Below are 13880 nucleotides of genomic sequence, written 5' to 3'. Positions count from 1 at the left end.
TAGAACAAGGGGACACAGTCTCAAGTTGTGCTGGGGGAGGTCTAGGCTGGATGTTAGGAGGAAGTTGTTGTCAGAGAGAGTGATTGGCATTGGAATGGGCTGCCCAGGGAGGTGGTGGAGGCACTGTCCCTGGAGGTGTTCAAGAAAAGACTGGCTGAGGCACTTAGTACCATGGTCTAGTTGACTGGCTAGGGCTGGGTGCTAGGTTGGCCTGGCTGATCTTGGAGGTCTCTTCCATCCTGGTTGATTCTATGTGCTAAAGGAGTGGTCATTCCTTGCAGAGTATAAGATAGGAATCTGTTTTCTTTTGCTTTTTTTTTCTTGGACTAAATCCATCTTAATACATTTTATTACAGGAGCATGTCTGATTCCCTCTGACTCACCCAGTCTTTGCCTCCTGCTACAAGAGCTCACTGCAAATTGGAGTCCTCCAGGAGGTGCTGGTCAGCTGTCCACAGAAACTGGTCTGAAAGTTTTACCACTTCTGTCTTCCTCACCTCTATCTCTAAAGTAGCTTCCAAGGTGCAGATTTACCTTGCTCAAGAATTCCTTGGTGTTTCCAGTGTTTCTAGCCTGCTGCAGTGTTTTACAGCCCACTCCTTCCATCAAAAGGAAGTTTTAATTGCTATGTCATCCCTTCACTAATTGCTTACATCCTTCAAAAAGAGAGTCACCATCTTTTCAGCTTTTACATCCCCTTCAGCAGGAAGTCAGAGGTGGTTTCCCAACTTAAAATACCCCGTTCAGCTATTTGTGCTGTGTCATTTTTCTTGCCAAACTTCACCCCAAAGCATCCTCCCAACAGTTTGGATGCACAAAGGTCAATCTTTTTGGGTTTCTGCTCACAACCTTTCTTTCCACCCATAACAGTCATTGCACATCAGCTGACCATATTCTTTGTCACTTGTGATCGATGTGAAGTGATGGATGCACTACACAGAGTAAGAGGTAAACATTGTTTCCTGTCCGAGTGTCCTGAGCTAGGGCAGAGCCAATTCTGCTGAGTGCTGTCAATTCCCAGATCAGACTCTGCTCAGTGAGGCTCCTTCTGCATTTTGGGGCAGGTTTGCACAGCCAGAGGCTGCTTCTAGCAGGGAGAAGCTGATGGGAAGAGCTCTTGCCAAGGGCTGGGTTGCAGGAAGTCTCTGCCTGAGGCTTGCTTCTTGGCACTCCAAGGACACTGCCACAGTTTATTCCCCACCTTGGAGGGCAGAAAGGCAGAGATGGCACCTGTGGGGAGGAGCAGACAGGACAGGTGACTCTCAACTGTCCAACAAGGGATTGCATCCCATGGATGACATCTTCAGGGGTAAGTTGAGGATCAGTCGGGTCAAGCCTCTTCTCCTGGGACACTGTTCATTGAAGGATTCTGTCCCTTCTGCCTTTGATCCTGATCCACGTGTTCCTGAATCTGGTTCCCATCTGCTGCTGAGTCCATCCTGGAACTTGCCTAGTGCTTGCCCCAGCATCAGTGGTGCCATCACTGCCATCAGGCATTCTGTTCCATATTGGTGTCTCTGTCTCCATTCCGTGACATTGTTCTTCCTTCCATCCCAGACAGTTTAGTTTCTTTCCCACCTCATCAGTCTCTCTCCTTTCTTCCCTTTCTCTTCCATTTGAGAAGCAGGAGGGTTCTTGAAGAGCCTCTGGCACTCATCTTGTGACTGGACCAGCCCTGACCCTTGACAGTGGGAAGACCAAAAAGAAGCAATAAGATCAGTGATTTTCCAGGATGCCAGGCAAAATCATCTAGAGTTTGGTATCTCTGTTAGACAATCAGAGGCTGGATCTGTAACCAAACACACTTCTCTCTTCTAAGGTGACAGACCTAGCTGGTGACATACATACCAGGAGCCTGAGTCAGTCCTTGGCTTGTTCTGTGCCCCTTGCACTTATCAGGGTGGATCAAGCAGTGACTCTGCTGGTGAGTTGCGCTCATTCACTGCCTTTGTTGTCCATGTCTTTGATAACGAGGAGGAGTTGGGCAGCTTGATGTAAACAACCTCCTTGTATCTGATGGGGCTTTTGTTGAACCATCTCGAGGACAGGTTCTGCTGTTGATGATGGTGACCATGTTGGGCTTTGCTCATTTGCAGAGCTTTTCTGCTCCCTGAGACTGACGCTAGAGTAAGCCCCACCATGGCAGGACTGTGCAACGCTTGCTCCCCAGGGCCTTTCTCCCTAGCCAACGCCTCTGCCTCTGTCTGCTCAGCTCCCAGTGTGTGTGGTGCTGTTCCTGACGCGAGTGCATATTTCTCTGCCTGCATGATCCTTGCCTCACTCAGCATGGAGGACAGGCAGCACTTGGGGATTCTTCACAGCTCTGTAGCCAACGAGACCGTTGTTTGCAGAATCACAAACATGCTTCCTGCAGATGTTGAAATGAATGAGGTAGGGGCTTGTAGGAGAAGAGAAAGATGATCTCATGTCTCAGCCAGTCCGGTGATGATCTGGACAGCTGGAACTCTGCCTCTAGGCTACTGGACAAATAACTGGAACCAGGCTTCTTGACCCAGACCTGACCTAGCAGTGTCCTTAGCTTGGTTCTGTGTATACAGGGCTACAAATGTGCTGAGGGAACTGGAGCATCTCTCTGAAGGTGGGAGGCTTGGGGCTGTTTAGCCTGGAAAAGAGGAGACTGATTTAATCTTATCAATATCTAAAGGTTGAGAGGATGGGGCCAGACTCTTCCCTAGTGCCCAGTGACAGGTGAAGGGGCAATGGGCCCAAATTGGAACTGAGCAAGTCCCATCCAAACAGGAGGAATAACTTCTTTGCCATGAGGATGCTGGAGCCATGGAGCAGCGTGCCCAAAGAAGTTGTGAAGTCTCCTTCCCCAGAGAAATTCCAGACTCACCTGATCATTGTGATGTTGGATGACCTGCTATGAGTGACCCTGCTTTAGCATGATGATTTTGACTAGAATCATAGCATAATTCCAGGTGGAAAAGACTTTCAAGATCATCAGGTCCAACCATTAACACTACTCTACCATGTTCACCACTAAACTGTATCACTAAGCACCACATCTAAAGAACTTTTAAACACCTCCAGGCATGGTGACTCCACCACATCACTGGACAGTCTGTTCCAATGCTTCATCACACTTCCAGTGAGTCTTTTTTCTCCTAATCCCTGGCCTAAACCTCCCCTGGTGCAGCTTGAGGCCATCCCTTCTCATTCTGTCACCTGTGAGAAAAATGATCTCTAGAGAATCATAGAATCAACCAGGTTGGAAGAGAGCTCCAAGATCATCCAGTCCAACCTAGCACTCAGCTCTCTCCAGTCATCTAGACATGACACTAAATGCCTCATCCAGTCTTTAGCACCTCCAGGGATGGTGACTCCACCACCTCCCTGGGCAGCCCATTCCAATGCCAATCACTCTCTGCCAGGAACTTCCTCCTAACATCCAGCCTAGGCTTTCCCCAGCACAACTTGAGGCTGTGTCCCCTTGTTCTATTGCTAGCTGTCTGGGAGAAGAGACCAACCCCCACATGGCTACAACCTCCCTTCAGGTAGTGGTAGACAGCAATGAGATCTGTCCTGAGCCTCCTCTTCTGCAGGCTGCACACCCCCAGCTCCCTCAGCCTTTCCTCACAGGGCTGTGCTCCAGGCCCCTCACCAGCTTCATTGCCCTTCTCTGGACACATTCCAGCATCTTAACATCTCTCTTGAATTGAGGAGCCCAGAACTGGACACAGCACTCAAGCTGTGGCCTGAGCAGTGCTGAGTACAGGGGCAGAAGAACCTCCCTTGACCTACTGGCCACAGTGTTCCAGATCCAGGCCAGGATGCCATTGGCTCTCTTGGCCACCTGGGCACACTGCTGCCTCATCTTCAGCTACTATCTATCAGCACCCCCAGCTCCCTTTCTTCTTTGCTGCTCTCCGGCCACTGGATTAATAGAATTGTTTTATCCTTTTTGTTTTTCTGTAGAGCTGCTAGAAAGACCTGGGTGACTGGAATTCAAAGTACTTGCTTTGTTTTTTTTACCCTGAGGCAGAGGAAGTGAGCACCAGAGCTTTCTCCAGTTCAGGCAAGTAAATATTTCTACCTCCATAACTTAAATGGAATTAAGTTCTTGGTAAACAAAGAATGTGTAGGAACCTTCCTGAAATGAAGGAACTGATTTGCTCTTTTACAAAACACAGTTTAAAAGGGAGCTGAGAGTTTAATTGTTTTTTCTCTTTATTTACTAGTGGAAGGATCCATCATAGTGAATTCAGCTTTGAAAACTGGGAAGCCTCTTCTGTGTAGAACTGAAGCAGCACCTTTGGTAGTGGCCTTGAATAAAAACTAAGACAAAAATGTCTGTTATAGATCCCTATCAACACATCGTGGTAAGTAGCTTTGGATCTTCTGTCTCTGTTGTCTCTAGAATGGGTCCTGTTAGAAGTTACTCTGAACAAGCACACAGCATTAGGGTTAGCATTGAGTCCTTCAGGATGTGGGAAGTGTGGTCATCTTGTCCAGCTCCCATGTAGTCATCAGGGACACCTCCAACTACATTGCCAGGCTCACATCGAATTTGACTTTGAATGTCTCCAGGGATGAGACCTCAGTGACATCCTTGGGCAACCTGTTCCAGTGTCTCACCACCCTCACGGGGAAGAATTGCTTCCTAATCGCCATTCTAAGTCTGCTGTCCTCCAGCTTCAGTCCATGACCCTTTGTCTTGTCACTCCAAGTCCATGTAAAAAGTCCCTCCCCAGCTCTCCTGTAGCCCCTTCAGGTACTGGAAGGCTACTCTAAGCTCTCCCTGGAGTCTTCTCTAGGCTGAAGGGCCAAAACCCTTGCCAGCAGTCCCCGTAGGGGAAGTGCTCCAGCCCTCAGCTTGGGTAAACACTGGCGCTGCAATTCCTGCTGAGACTGAGATCTAGACACAAACTGGGTGTGTTCACATCTGGCACTCTTCTCCTGGCAGGAGAAGCCTGTAGCCAGGTGGGGTTGGGCTCTTCTGCCAGGCAACCAGCAAGAGAACAAGGGGACACAGTCTCAAATTGTGGTGGGGGAGGTCTAGGCTGGATGTTAGGAGGAAGTTGTTGGCAGAGAGTGATTGGCATTGGAATGGGCTGCCCAGGGAGGTGGTGGAGTTGCTGTCCCTGGAGGTGTTGAAGCAAAGCCTGGCTGAGGCACTTATGCCATGGTCTGTAGTTGATTGGCCAGGGCTGGGTGCTAGGTTGGACTGGCTGATCTTGGCAGTCTCTTCCAACCTGCTTGATTCTATGATTCCAAGTGCTGTGTACTCACAGTTGTGCTCCACTTGTCACAGTGTTGAACTTTCACATCGCTAAAGATACAGTTTGAGCTTCCTTGACATGAGCTCTTATCAGTTATGTGGCTTCTGCCCCACACAGTCACATCCTCTACATGAGTCTGCAGCCAGCAGATGTCAAAGTTGTGTTTTACTCAGTAGTGCTATGAATGCTGCTGCAAAGACAAGCTCCAGGTTGATGTCTGTATTTAACAGCTTTAAAGCAGGAGACTGGCTTCCTCCCTGCATCAGTGCCCTCTCCTGGATGGAAGGTTTGAGCTTTGACTTTCTGGGAGAGCTCTCTAGGAACTAGACTGTATTTCAGTGAGTCATTTGCAGAAAAGATAGCAAGATGTCATAGAATCATAAAGTGGTTTGGGTTGGAAGGGACCTTGAAAATTATCCAGTTTCAAGCCCCCTGTCCTGCTCCCTGGGCAAGGACACTTCCCATTAGACCAGGTTGCTCAAGGTCTCCTCCAATTTGGCCTTTAACATCTCCAGGGAGGGGACATCCAGAACCTCCCTGGGCAACCTGTTCCAGTGTCTTACCATCCTCACTGGAAAGAATTTCTTCCTAACCTCCAGTATAAATCTGTGCCCTTGAAGCTTGAATCCATTCCCTCTCATCCTATTATAGAATCATAGAATGTTTAGTGTTTTAGGTTGGAAGGAACCTCAAAAATCATCCACTTCCAACACCCTGCCATAGGGAGGGACACCTCTCACTAGAATAAGTTGCTCAAGACCTCATCCAAGCTGGCCTTGAACACATTCAAGCCACTGTAAAATGTTCCTCCTCAGCTCTCCTGTAGCCCCCTTCAAGCCCTGGAAGGCTGCTCTAAGATCTCCCTGGAGCCTTCTCATCTCCAGGCTGAACAGCCTAAACATTCTCAGCCTGTCCCCCCACAGGAGAGGTTCTCCAGCCCTCTGATCCTCTTTGTGGCCTCTTCTGGACCCACATCTGTTCCATGTCCCTCATATGCTAGGGGACCCAGAACTACATGCAGCATTCCAGATGGGGTCTCAGCAGAGCAGGGGGGGCAGAATCCCCTCCCTGTCCTGCTGCTCTCACTGCTTTGGCTGCAGCCCAGCACACAGTTGCCTGCTGGGAAGCCAGTGACCATTGCTGGCTCATGGTGAATTTTCATCCACTGACACCCCCAGGTTCTTTATAGAGATCATAATGAATAGAATGGAGCCCCAGAAAGATACAGGACCCCTAGAATGTTGTAAGAGCCCTCAGGCAGCACAGAACCTTTGCTGTTAGGGGTGTTGATAGTGCTAGAAGGAACATTGTTAATGCAAGAGCTGATCCTATAATTGCTTGAAAAGCAAATGGAAATTCTTGAGGTTTCCTAATTTGAAAATTGAAGTTTCATGGAAAGTATTGCTCAAATTCAGAACAGTCAAGAGCAGCAGGTTCATATTATTGAGAAAATGTAGGCTTTTTAGTAAACCTTGACAGTAAAAGAATCAGTTCTGCATTTCTTGGTACAAGAAGGGCATGGATCTGTTGGAGCAGGGCCAGAGGAGGCCACAGCAATGCTGGGAGGGCTGGAAGCCCTGCTGCTGTGAGGCCAGGCTGAGAGAGTTGGTGTTGTTCAGCCTGGAGAAGAGAAGACTTCCAGAAGACCTTCTCACGGCCTCTCAGTGCTTACAGGGGTTGATCAGAAAGCTGGGGACAAACTTCTGAGCAGAGCCTGTTGTGACAGGACAAGGAGTGATGGTTTGAACTAAAAGAGGGAGACTCAAACTGGCAAGGAGAAATTTCTGACACTGAGGGTAGTGAAACACAGGTTCAGGCTGTCCAGAGATCTGGTAGGTGCCCCATCCCTAGATCATTGGTTCCAGATTGTGTTAGGCTCTGAGCAACATGCTGTAGTTGCAGATGAGGAAGCTCTTCACAGAGGGAGTGTTTGGCATTGGAATGGGCTGCCCAGGGAGGTGGTGGAGTCACCATCCCTGGAGGTGTTCAGGAAAAGACTGGATGAGGCACTTAGTGCCATGGTCTGGTTGATTGGACAGGGCTGGGTGCTAGGGTGGACTGGCTGATCTTGGAAGTCTCTTCCAACCTGGTTGATTCTATGATTCCATGTCCCTGTTGACTGCAGGGATTTGGACTAGATGACCATGAAAGGCCCCTTCCAACCCCAACCATTCTGGGATTCTGTAATTTTCTGAAAGCTCTACTCTTAGCTGTGATGTTTTGCAATTTCTTTAGTTTTCTTCTTTTTCTCATTTTATGAGGACTCAGAGGAGTAGAAGAAGGAATTCAGAAAGTGACTGCAGGTGCAGGGAGGTGGTGGAGTTGCCATCCCTGGAGGTGTTCAAGAAAAGCCTGGCAGGAGCACTTAGTGCCATGGTCTGGTTGACTGGCTAGGGCTGGGTGCTAGGTTGGACTGACTGATCTTGGAGGTCTCTTCCAACCTGGTTGATTCTATGATTTTATTAAAAAAGAAAGAAACATTTAGAGTCAAAACAATGTAGTAAGAGGCACAACAGAGCTTCAATTTCAGTGCTGGGGGTCTAAATATTCTACCAATGGCAAAAATTCCTTCCCTGTCCCTGCACAAGCACAAACATGGTAAGAATGGTAAGAACAGTGTGGATTTCATGACTGTCTGTTGCTTAAGAAAGCAGGCAAACAGCAGTTAGAGGTGGAAGAGGAACAAAAGAGGCAGGAGGAAGAATTCAGAAGGATCATAGAAGCATAGAATCTCAGGGATTGGAAGGGACCAGTAATGATTATTTCCCCCCTGTCAAATCAGGATCAGCCAGGGCAGGTCACACAGGAATGTATCCAGGAGAGCTTTGAGTCTCCAGAGAAGGAGACTGCAACCTCTCTGGCCAGCCTGCTCCAGGGTTCCAACACCCTCAGTCTTTTCTCCTCATGTTGAGGTGGAATTTGCTGTGTTCTGGCTTGTACCTGTTGTCCCTTGTCCTAACACTGGGCACCACCAAAAAGAGACTGATGCCTTCATCTTGATACCCATCCCTAAGCTGTTTATAGACACTTGGTCAGATCCTCTCTCAGCCTTCTCTTTCCAAGCCTAAACAGCCCCAGGTCTCTCACTCTTACGTCATACTAGAGAGAAGAGCTGTGGTGTGAGAGCAGGAGATGTTAGATTATAGCTGTGCTTGATACTGGGAAAACATTCTGAATGGAAGCAGCAGAGAATAAATACTGAGCAAAGGAGTTTCTGCAACTCAGAAGGGCCAAGTTTAGAGAGAGCACTTTGGGTTTTTTCCTCTCTTCTAAATCTATGGAGAAAGAGAAAGTGGCCTTCTGAGGAGTGGGTGAAGGAGCTGGGGTTGTTCAGCCTAGTGAGAAGGAGTCTTAGGGGAGACGACCTGGCTCTTTACAACTCCCTGAAAGGAGATCTGAGCCAGGTTAGAGTTGGTCTCACAAATAACAAGTGATAGGACAAGGGGAAGTGGCCTTAAGTTGCACCAGTGGAGGTCGAAGTTGAACATTAGGAGAAACTTCTTCACTGAAGGGGTTCTTATAGACCAGAAAAGGCTCCCTAGAGAGGTTGCTGAATCCCCATCCCTGGAGATGTTTAAAAGATACAGAGATGTGCTGCTGAGTGACATGGTTTAACACCAGCCTTGGCAGAGTCAGAGATTGGTTGGACTGGATGCTCTCAGATGCCTTTCCCAAATGACCTGGTGCTGTGCAATGGGACATGCACATAAAGCTCAATCACTGACTGAAAAGGTTTATGAGCTTGAGTTAATTGTGAGCTTATGAATGTGTTTTTTTCTGAGTGGCTTAGATTTTTAAAGGTATGCAGATGTTGCTCCACTCACTGTTGCAACACTGAAGTGATTTATATACCATAGACTACTTTTCAGAAGTAATTGAGGAGTTGGCAATGTACAGATTTTTATCAAGGCTCCAGGTGAACATAAGTCACCTCAGAACATGCAGCTTAGTCACCTGAACTAGCAGGGGTTGCATCTATAAAGGTATTCAGAGGCAAGACACTTCTTTGGGCTGTTCAGCCTGCAGAAGAGAATCAAGAATCAACCAGGTTGGAAGAGAACTCCAAGAAGGATCTGAGGAGACCTTATAGCAGACTTCCAGTACCTGAAGAAAGCCTACAAGAACGTGTGGGGGGGGTTAGAACTTTAAAGTCTCTTTCAGCTGAAAACATTCTGTGATCCAGGGGGCATCTTACCTTCTTTACACCTCTGTCTGCCCAAAAAGTAATGAAACAAAGCCCTGCAGTAGTAGGACGAGGGACAATGGTTTCAAATAAGAGCAGGGCAGATTTAGATTGGATGTTAGGAGCAAGTTCTGCAACACGAGGTGGATGAGAAGCTCAACAGGAGCTAGCAATGTGCACTTGCAGCCCAGAAGGCTAACCAGGGCCTGGGCTGCATCAGGAGAAGTGTGGCCAGCAGGGCCAGGGAGGTGATTCTCCCACTCTGCTCTGCTGGGACCCCACCTGGAGAACTGCATCCAGTTCTGGAGCCCCTGTTCCAAGAGGGATGTGGAGATGCTGGAGCATGTCCAGAGAAGGGCCAGGAGGATGCTCAGAGGGCTGCAGCAGCTCTGCTATGAGGACAGACTGAAAGAGTTGGGGCTGTGCAGGCTGCAGAAGAGGAGGCTCCCAAGTGACCTTCTTGTGGCCTTCCAGGATCTGAAGGTGGCCTACAAAAAAGCTGGGCAGGGACTTTTTAGGCTGTCAGGGACTGATAGGACATGGGAGAATGGAGCAAAGCTGGAGGTGGGGAGATTGAGACTGGCTGTGAGGAGGAAGTTGTTGAGCATGAGAGTGGTGAGAGGCTGGAATGGGTTGCCCAGGGAGGTGTTTGAGGCTCCATGGCTGGAGGTGTTTAAGGCCAGGCTGGATGAGGCTGTGTGCAGCCATCTCTAGGGTAGGGTGTCCCTGCCCAGGGCAGGGGGGTTGGAACTGGCTGATCCTTGTGGTCCCTTCCAACCCTGACTGATCCTGTGATTCTGTGGAACACTGGAATGAATTGCCCAGTTGAGACCCCATCCCTGGAGATATTTATGGTCAGGTTCTACAAGGCTCTCAACAACCTGATCTAATGGAGGACATCTCTGCTGACTGCAGGAGAGTTGGACCAGGTCTCTTCCAACCCAAACCATTCTACAAAGCAATGCTTCTGGAAGTTGTCCCAGATGAAACTATGGACATCTAGATCTTTTAGTACCCTTAGAAACTGGACCCTAAGTGGAAAATTGCTTGCACTTAGGCTGCAAAAGAAACTTGTGTTTTGGTGGAAAGAAGATCTGGACTTGGGAGTTTTCTGTAGCATTTTTTTCTCACTGAGAGGCAGATGGTTTATTTTAGTAGTGGCAAATGCCTTCCAAGTGTGTGACTTTGGCCAAGTATTATTAATTCTGTAATGATAACCCTCAGGGTGTTATTCTGTGTGGGGAGAGGAGAGAATGTTTTTCTGTTTTGCCAGCCCTCTCTGTACTTTCATGCATCTCAGAGAGAGTACCAGCTCTTAAACCAGACTTAACTTGCTTGGCATAACAGCAGCTGGACCAATGGGGTTTGCTGTTGAAATCAAGAAACAGCATCAGCTCTTCTGATGGTGTTAGCAAACCAATGATAGAAACTGGTGGAGTTCTCTCCACTGCTGTAAGAAGAATGCACTGGGAAGTGATGGTTTGGGCTTGTTCTCTGAATCCTAGAATGGTTTGGGTTGGAAGGGATCTTGACAGCTCGTCTAGTTCGTTCCCTCACTGCAGTCAGCAGGTTGCTTAGAGCCACAAACAGCCTGTCCTGGAATGGGTCTAGGTATAGGGCATTTACCACCTCTCTGGGTGACTTGGGCCAGGCTCTCACCAGACTCAGTGCTTCCAGGCCTCCCATTATTGCTGTGGCCCACTCTGCCTCCACACCAACAAGTCCATGGAATCATAGAATTGACCAGCTTTGCCCTTCTCTGAACATGCTCCAGCACCTCAACATCTCTCTTGAATTGAGGAGCCCAGAACTGGACACAGCACTCAAGGTGTGGCCTGAGCAGTGCTGAGTACAGGGGCAGAAGAACCTCCCTTGTCCTACTGGCCACACTGTTCCTGAGCCAGGCCAGGATGCCATTGGCTCTCTGGGCACACTGCTGGCTCATCTTCAGCTACCCTCTACCAGTACCCCCGGGTCCCTTTCTGCCTGGCTGCTCTCAGCCACTCTGCCCCCCGCCTGTAGTGCTGCTTGGGGTTGTTGTGGCCAAAGTGCAGAGCCTTGCACTTGGCCTTGTTCAGTCTCATCCCATTGGCCTCTGCCCACCCATCCAGCCTGTCCAGGTCCCTCTGCAGGGCTCTCCTACCTTCCAACAGATCCACAGCTGCTCCTAGCTTGGTGTCATCTGCAAACTTACTGATGCTGGACTCAATCCCCTGGTCCAGATCATGAATAAAGATATTGAACAGGACTGTGCCCAGCACTGATCCCTGGGGCACACCACTAGTGCCAGCTGCCAACTGGATGTGGCACCATTCACCACCACTCTCAGGGCCTGGCCTTCCAGCCAGTTCTTGACCCATATCAGAGTGAATCTGTGCAAGCCACGTCTCTGCAGTGCTGAGGACTCCTGTGTTTTTGATGGTAGGCATTTTACTTAACCATGCAAATTCCAGGAGCAGGCCTAGGAGATGCTTTACTTTGCAGAAGGACTTTTTATGAGGGAGCATCTTGTAGACTCCTGGGTTTCCAGCCAGGACTCTGGGGCATAGAACTGCAGGTGAGCTCCAGCTGTGAGCTAAAGCCAGCACACCCATGTCCTAGACTTGTAACTCAATTATAACTCCAGCCTCTACTTGCTTGCTTGAATGTTCAGTGATCTCCCACTTGTGGCCTCTGGTGAGGAGAGGCTCTTTCTTAACAGCTGAAAAGGAGGAGGAGGAGGGTGGTGTGTTTGTACTTGGGGCTGCTTCTCTTAATTATAAGGTTGTCTCTGACAAAGGAACTGCATCCGTCTGGGTGAACAAACTCTTAAGGCCAGCGCCACGTTGTGAAACCCACACTTGGATGATCTGATGTGCGTGTGAAGGTGACACCCGCTGAGGAAATAGCTTCCAGCACTTTGAAGAGGCAAACAGAAAACAAGGAGTGAGAATTGCTCTTCTCTGGAGATTCATAGATCCACAGAATCACTGAATGTCACAGATTGGCAAAGCCTTTCAAGCTCATCGAGTCCAATCGTTAGTTTCACACTGACAAGTCCTTGGCTAACCCAAATCCCTTAGCACAACATCTAATCACTATGAATAGCTATGGTTGGAAAGGACCACCAGGAGCAGCCAGTCCAACCTTCATCTCAGCATCCTTCATCACCAGATCATAGCCTCAAGCACCACATCCACTCTCCTTTTAAACACCTCCAGGGATGGTGACTCCACCACCTCCCTGGGCAGCCTGTTCCAGTGCCTGACCACCTGCTCAGGAAAGAACTTCCTCCCAACATCCAACCTAAACCTTACCTGATACAACTTAATGCCCTTTCCTCTTGTCCTATCATTAGTAATTTGGGAGAAGAGGCAGAATGGTTTGGGTCAGAAGGGTCTCTTCTCCCTAGTATCAGGTGATAGGATGAGAGGAAATGCCCTGAAATTGTGCTGAGGGAGGATCAGGTTGGAGATTAGGAAAAATTAATTTGCTGCAAGGGTGGTCAGGGATTGGAACAGGCTGCCCAGGGAGGTGATAGAGTCATAATCCCTGGAGGAGATCAGGAAACCTGTGGACGTGACACTTGAGGATGTGGTTTAATGGCTGTGGTGGTGTTGGGTTGATGATTGGACTCAATGATCTCCGAGGTCTATTCCAACCTCAGGGAAGCTGGGGAGGGACTCTTCACAAAGGTGGAGTGACATGATGAGGGGCAGTGGCTTCAAACTGGAAGAAGCTCAATTTACAGGAGGCATAAGGAAGAAATTCTTCTCAGGGAGGGTTCTGAGGCACTGGGACAGATTGCTCAGAAAAGCTGTGGAGACTCCAAGCCTGGGAATATTCAAGGCCAGGTTGGATGAGACCTTAAGCAACCTGTGCTAGTAGGAGGTGTCCCTGCCCACAGCAGTAGGGTTGGAACTAGATGATTGTTAAGGTTTCTTTCAACCCAAACTGTTCTGTGATGCTGTGAAGTGGAAGGAAGGCAGTAGGCACAGCCTAAGAGTGTTCCATATTCCAGCTCAAGGCTATTGCCCATCATTTTGGATAATTTCCAGTGGATCTCTTGACTCTGATGCTTCCTTCTTTTCCTCCTGAGTGGAATGTGTTGCAAGATCCCTCATCTTTGGTTAGTTGTTTTGCTGCCCACGACTGAGACACAGTGTTTTTGTTCATGTGTTACACAAGGTTGATAGGTGCTTAGGAAATGAGAGAAAATGCCACAGTTTCCACATTGCCTGGACACCATCCTTGCCATCCTGCTCTGTGTGAGACTCTACTTTAGCAGGAGGGGTTGGACTAGGTGGTCTCCAGAGGTCCCATTCAACCTCTACCATGCTTGAATTCTGGTTTAGAAATGGAAGCCTGAGGAAGGGGTGTCTCACTGTGCATGAAAAGTGACTACCTGAGGCTGACTTCTGATGCAGCTGCCAGACCAGCAGCATGGCCCTGATGCTCTCTGCATAAGCAGAGTG

General features: G+C 48.8%; 1 protein-coding gene across 2 annotated transcripts in view; it reads left to right on the top strand.

Moving 5' to 3' along the window:
• The window catches only part of PLA2G4A (phospholipase A2 group IVA), a 93288-nt gene that overhangs the window by 14203 nt on the left and 65205 nt on the right, over positions 1 to 13880 (top strand). Inside the window, exons 2-4 of one of the 2 annotated variants that reach the window (XM_064148048.1) lie at positions 357 to 464; positions 3940 to 4039; positions 4203 to 4343. In XM_064148048.1, coding sequence (XP_064004118.1) covers positions 4311 to 4343 — 33 coding nt within the window. In that variant the 5' untranslated portion in view covers positions 357 to 464; positions 3940 to 4039; positions 4203 to 4310. The remainder of the gene's footprint in view (positions 1 to 356; positions 465 to 3939; positions 4040 to 4202; positions 4344 to 13880) is intronic. The other variant, XM_064148047.1, reaches the window with a different exon arrangement.

The sequence above is a fragment of the Pogoniulus pusillus genome, chromosome 8 (genome assembly GCF_015220805.1).
Source record: "Pogoniulus pusillus isolate bPogPus1 chromosome 8, bPogPus1.pri, whole genome shotgun sequence".
Taxonomy (NCBI): Eukaryota; Metazoa; Chordata; class Aves; order Piciformes; family Lybiidae; genus Pogoniulus; species Pogoniulus pusillus.
This window is presented reverse-complemented; position numbering and strand designations above follow the sequence as displayed.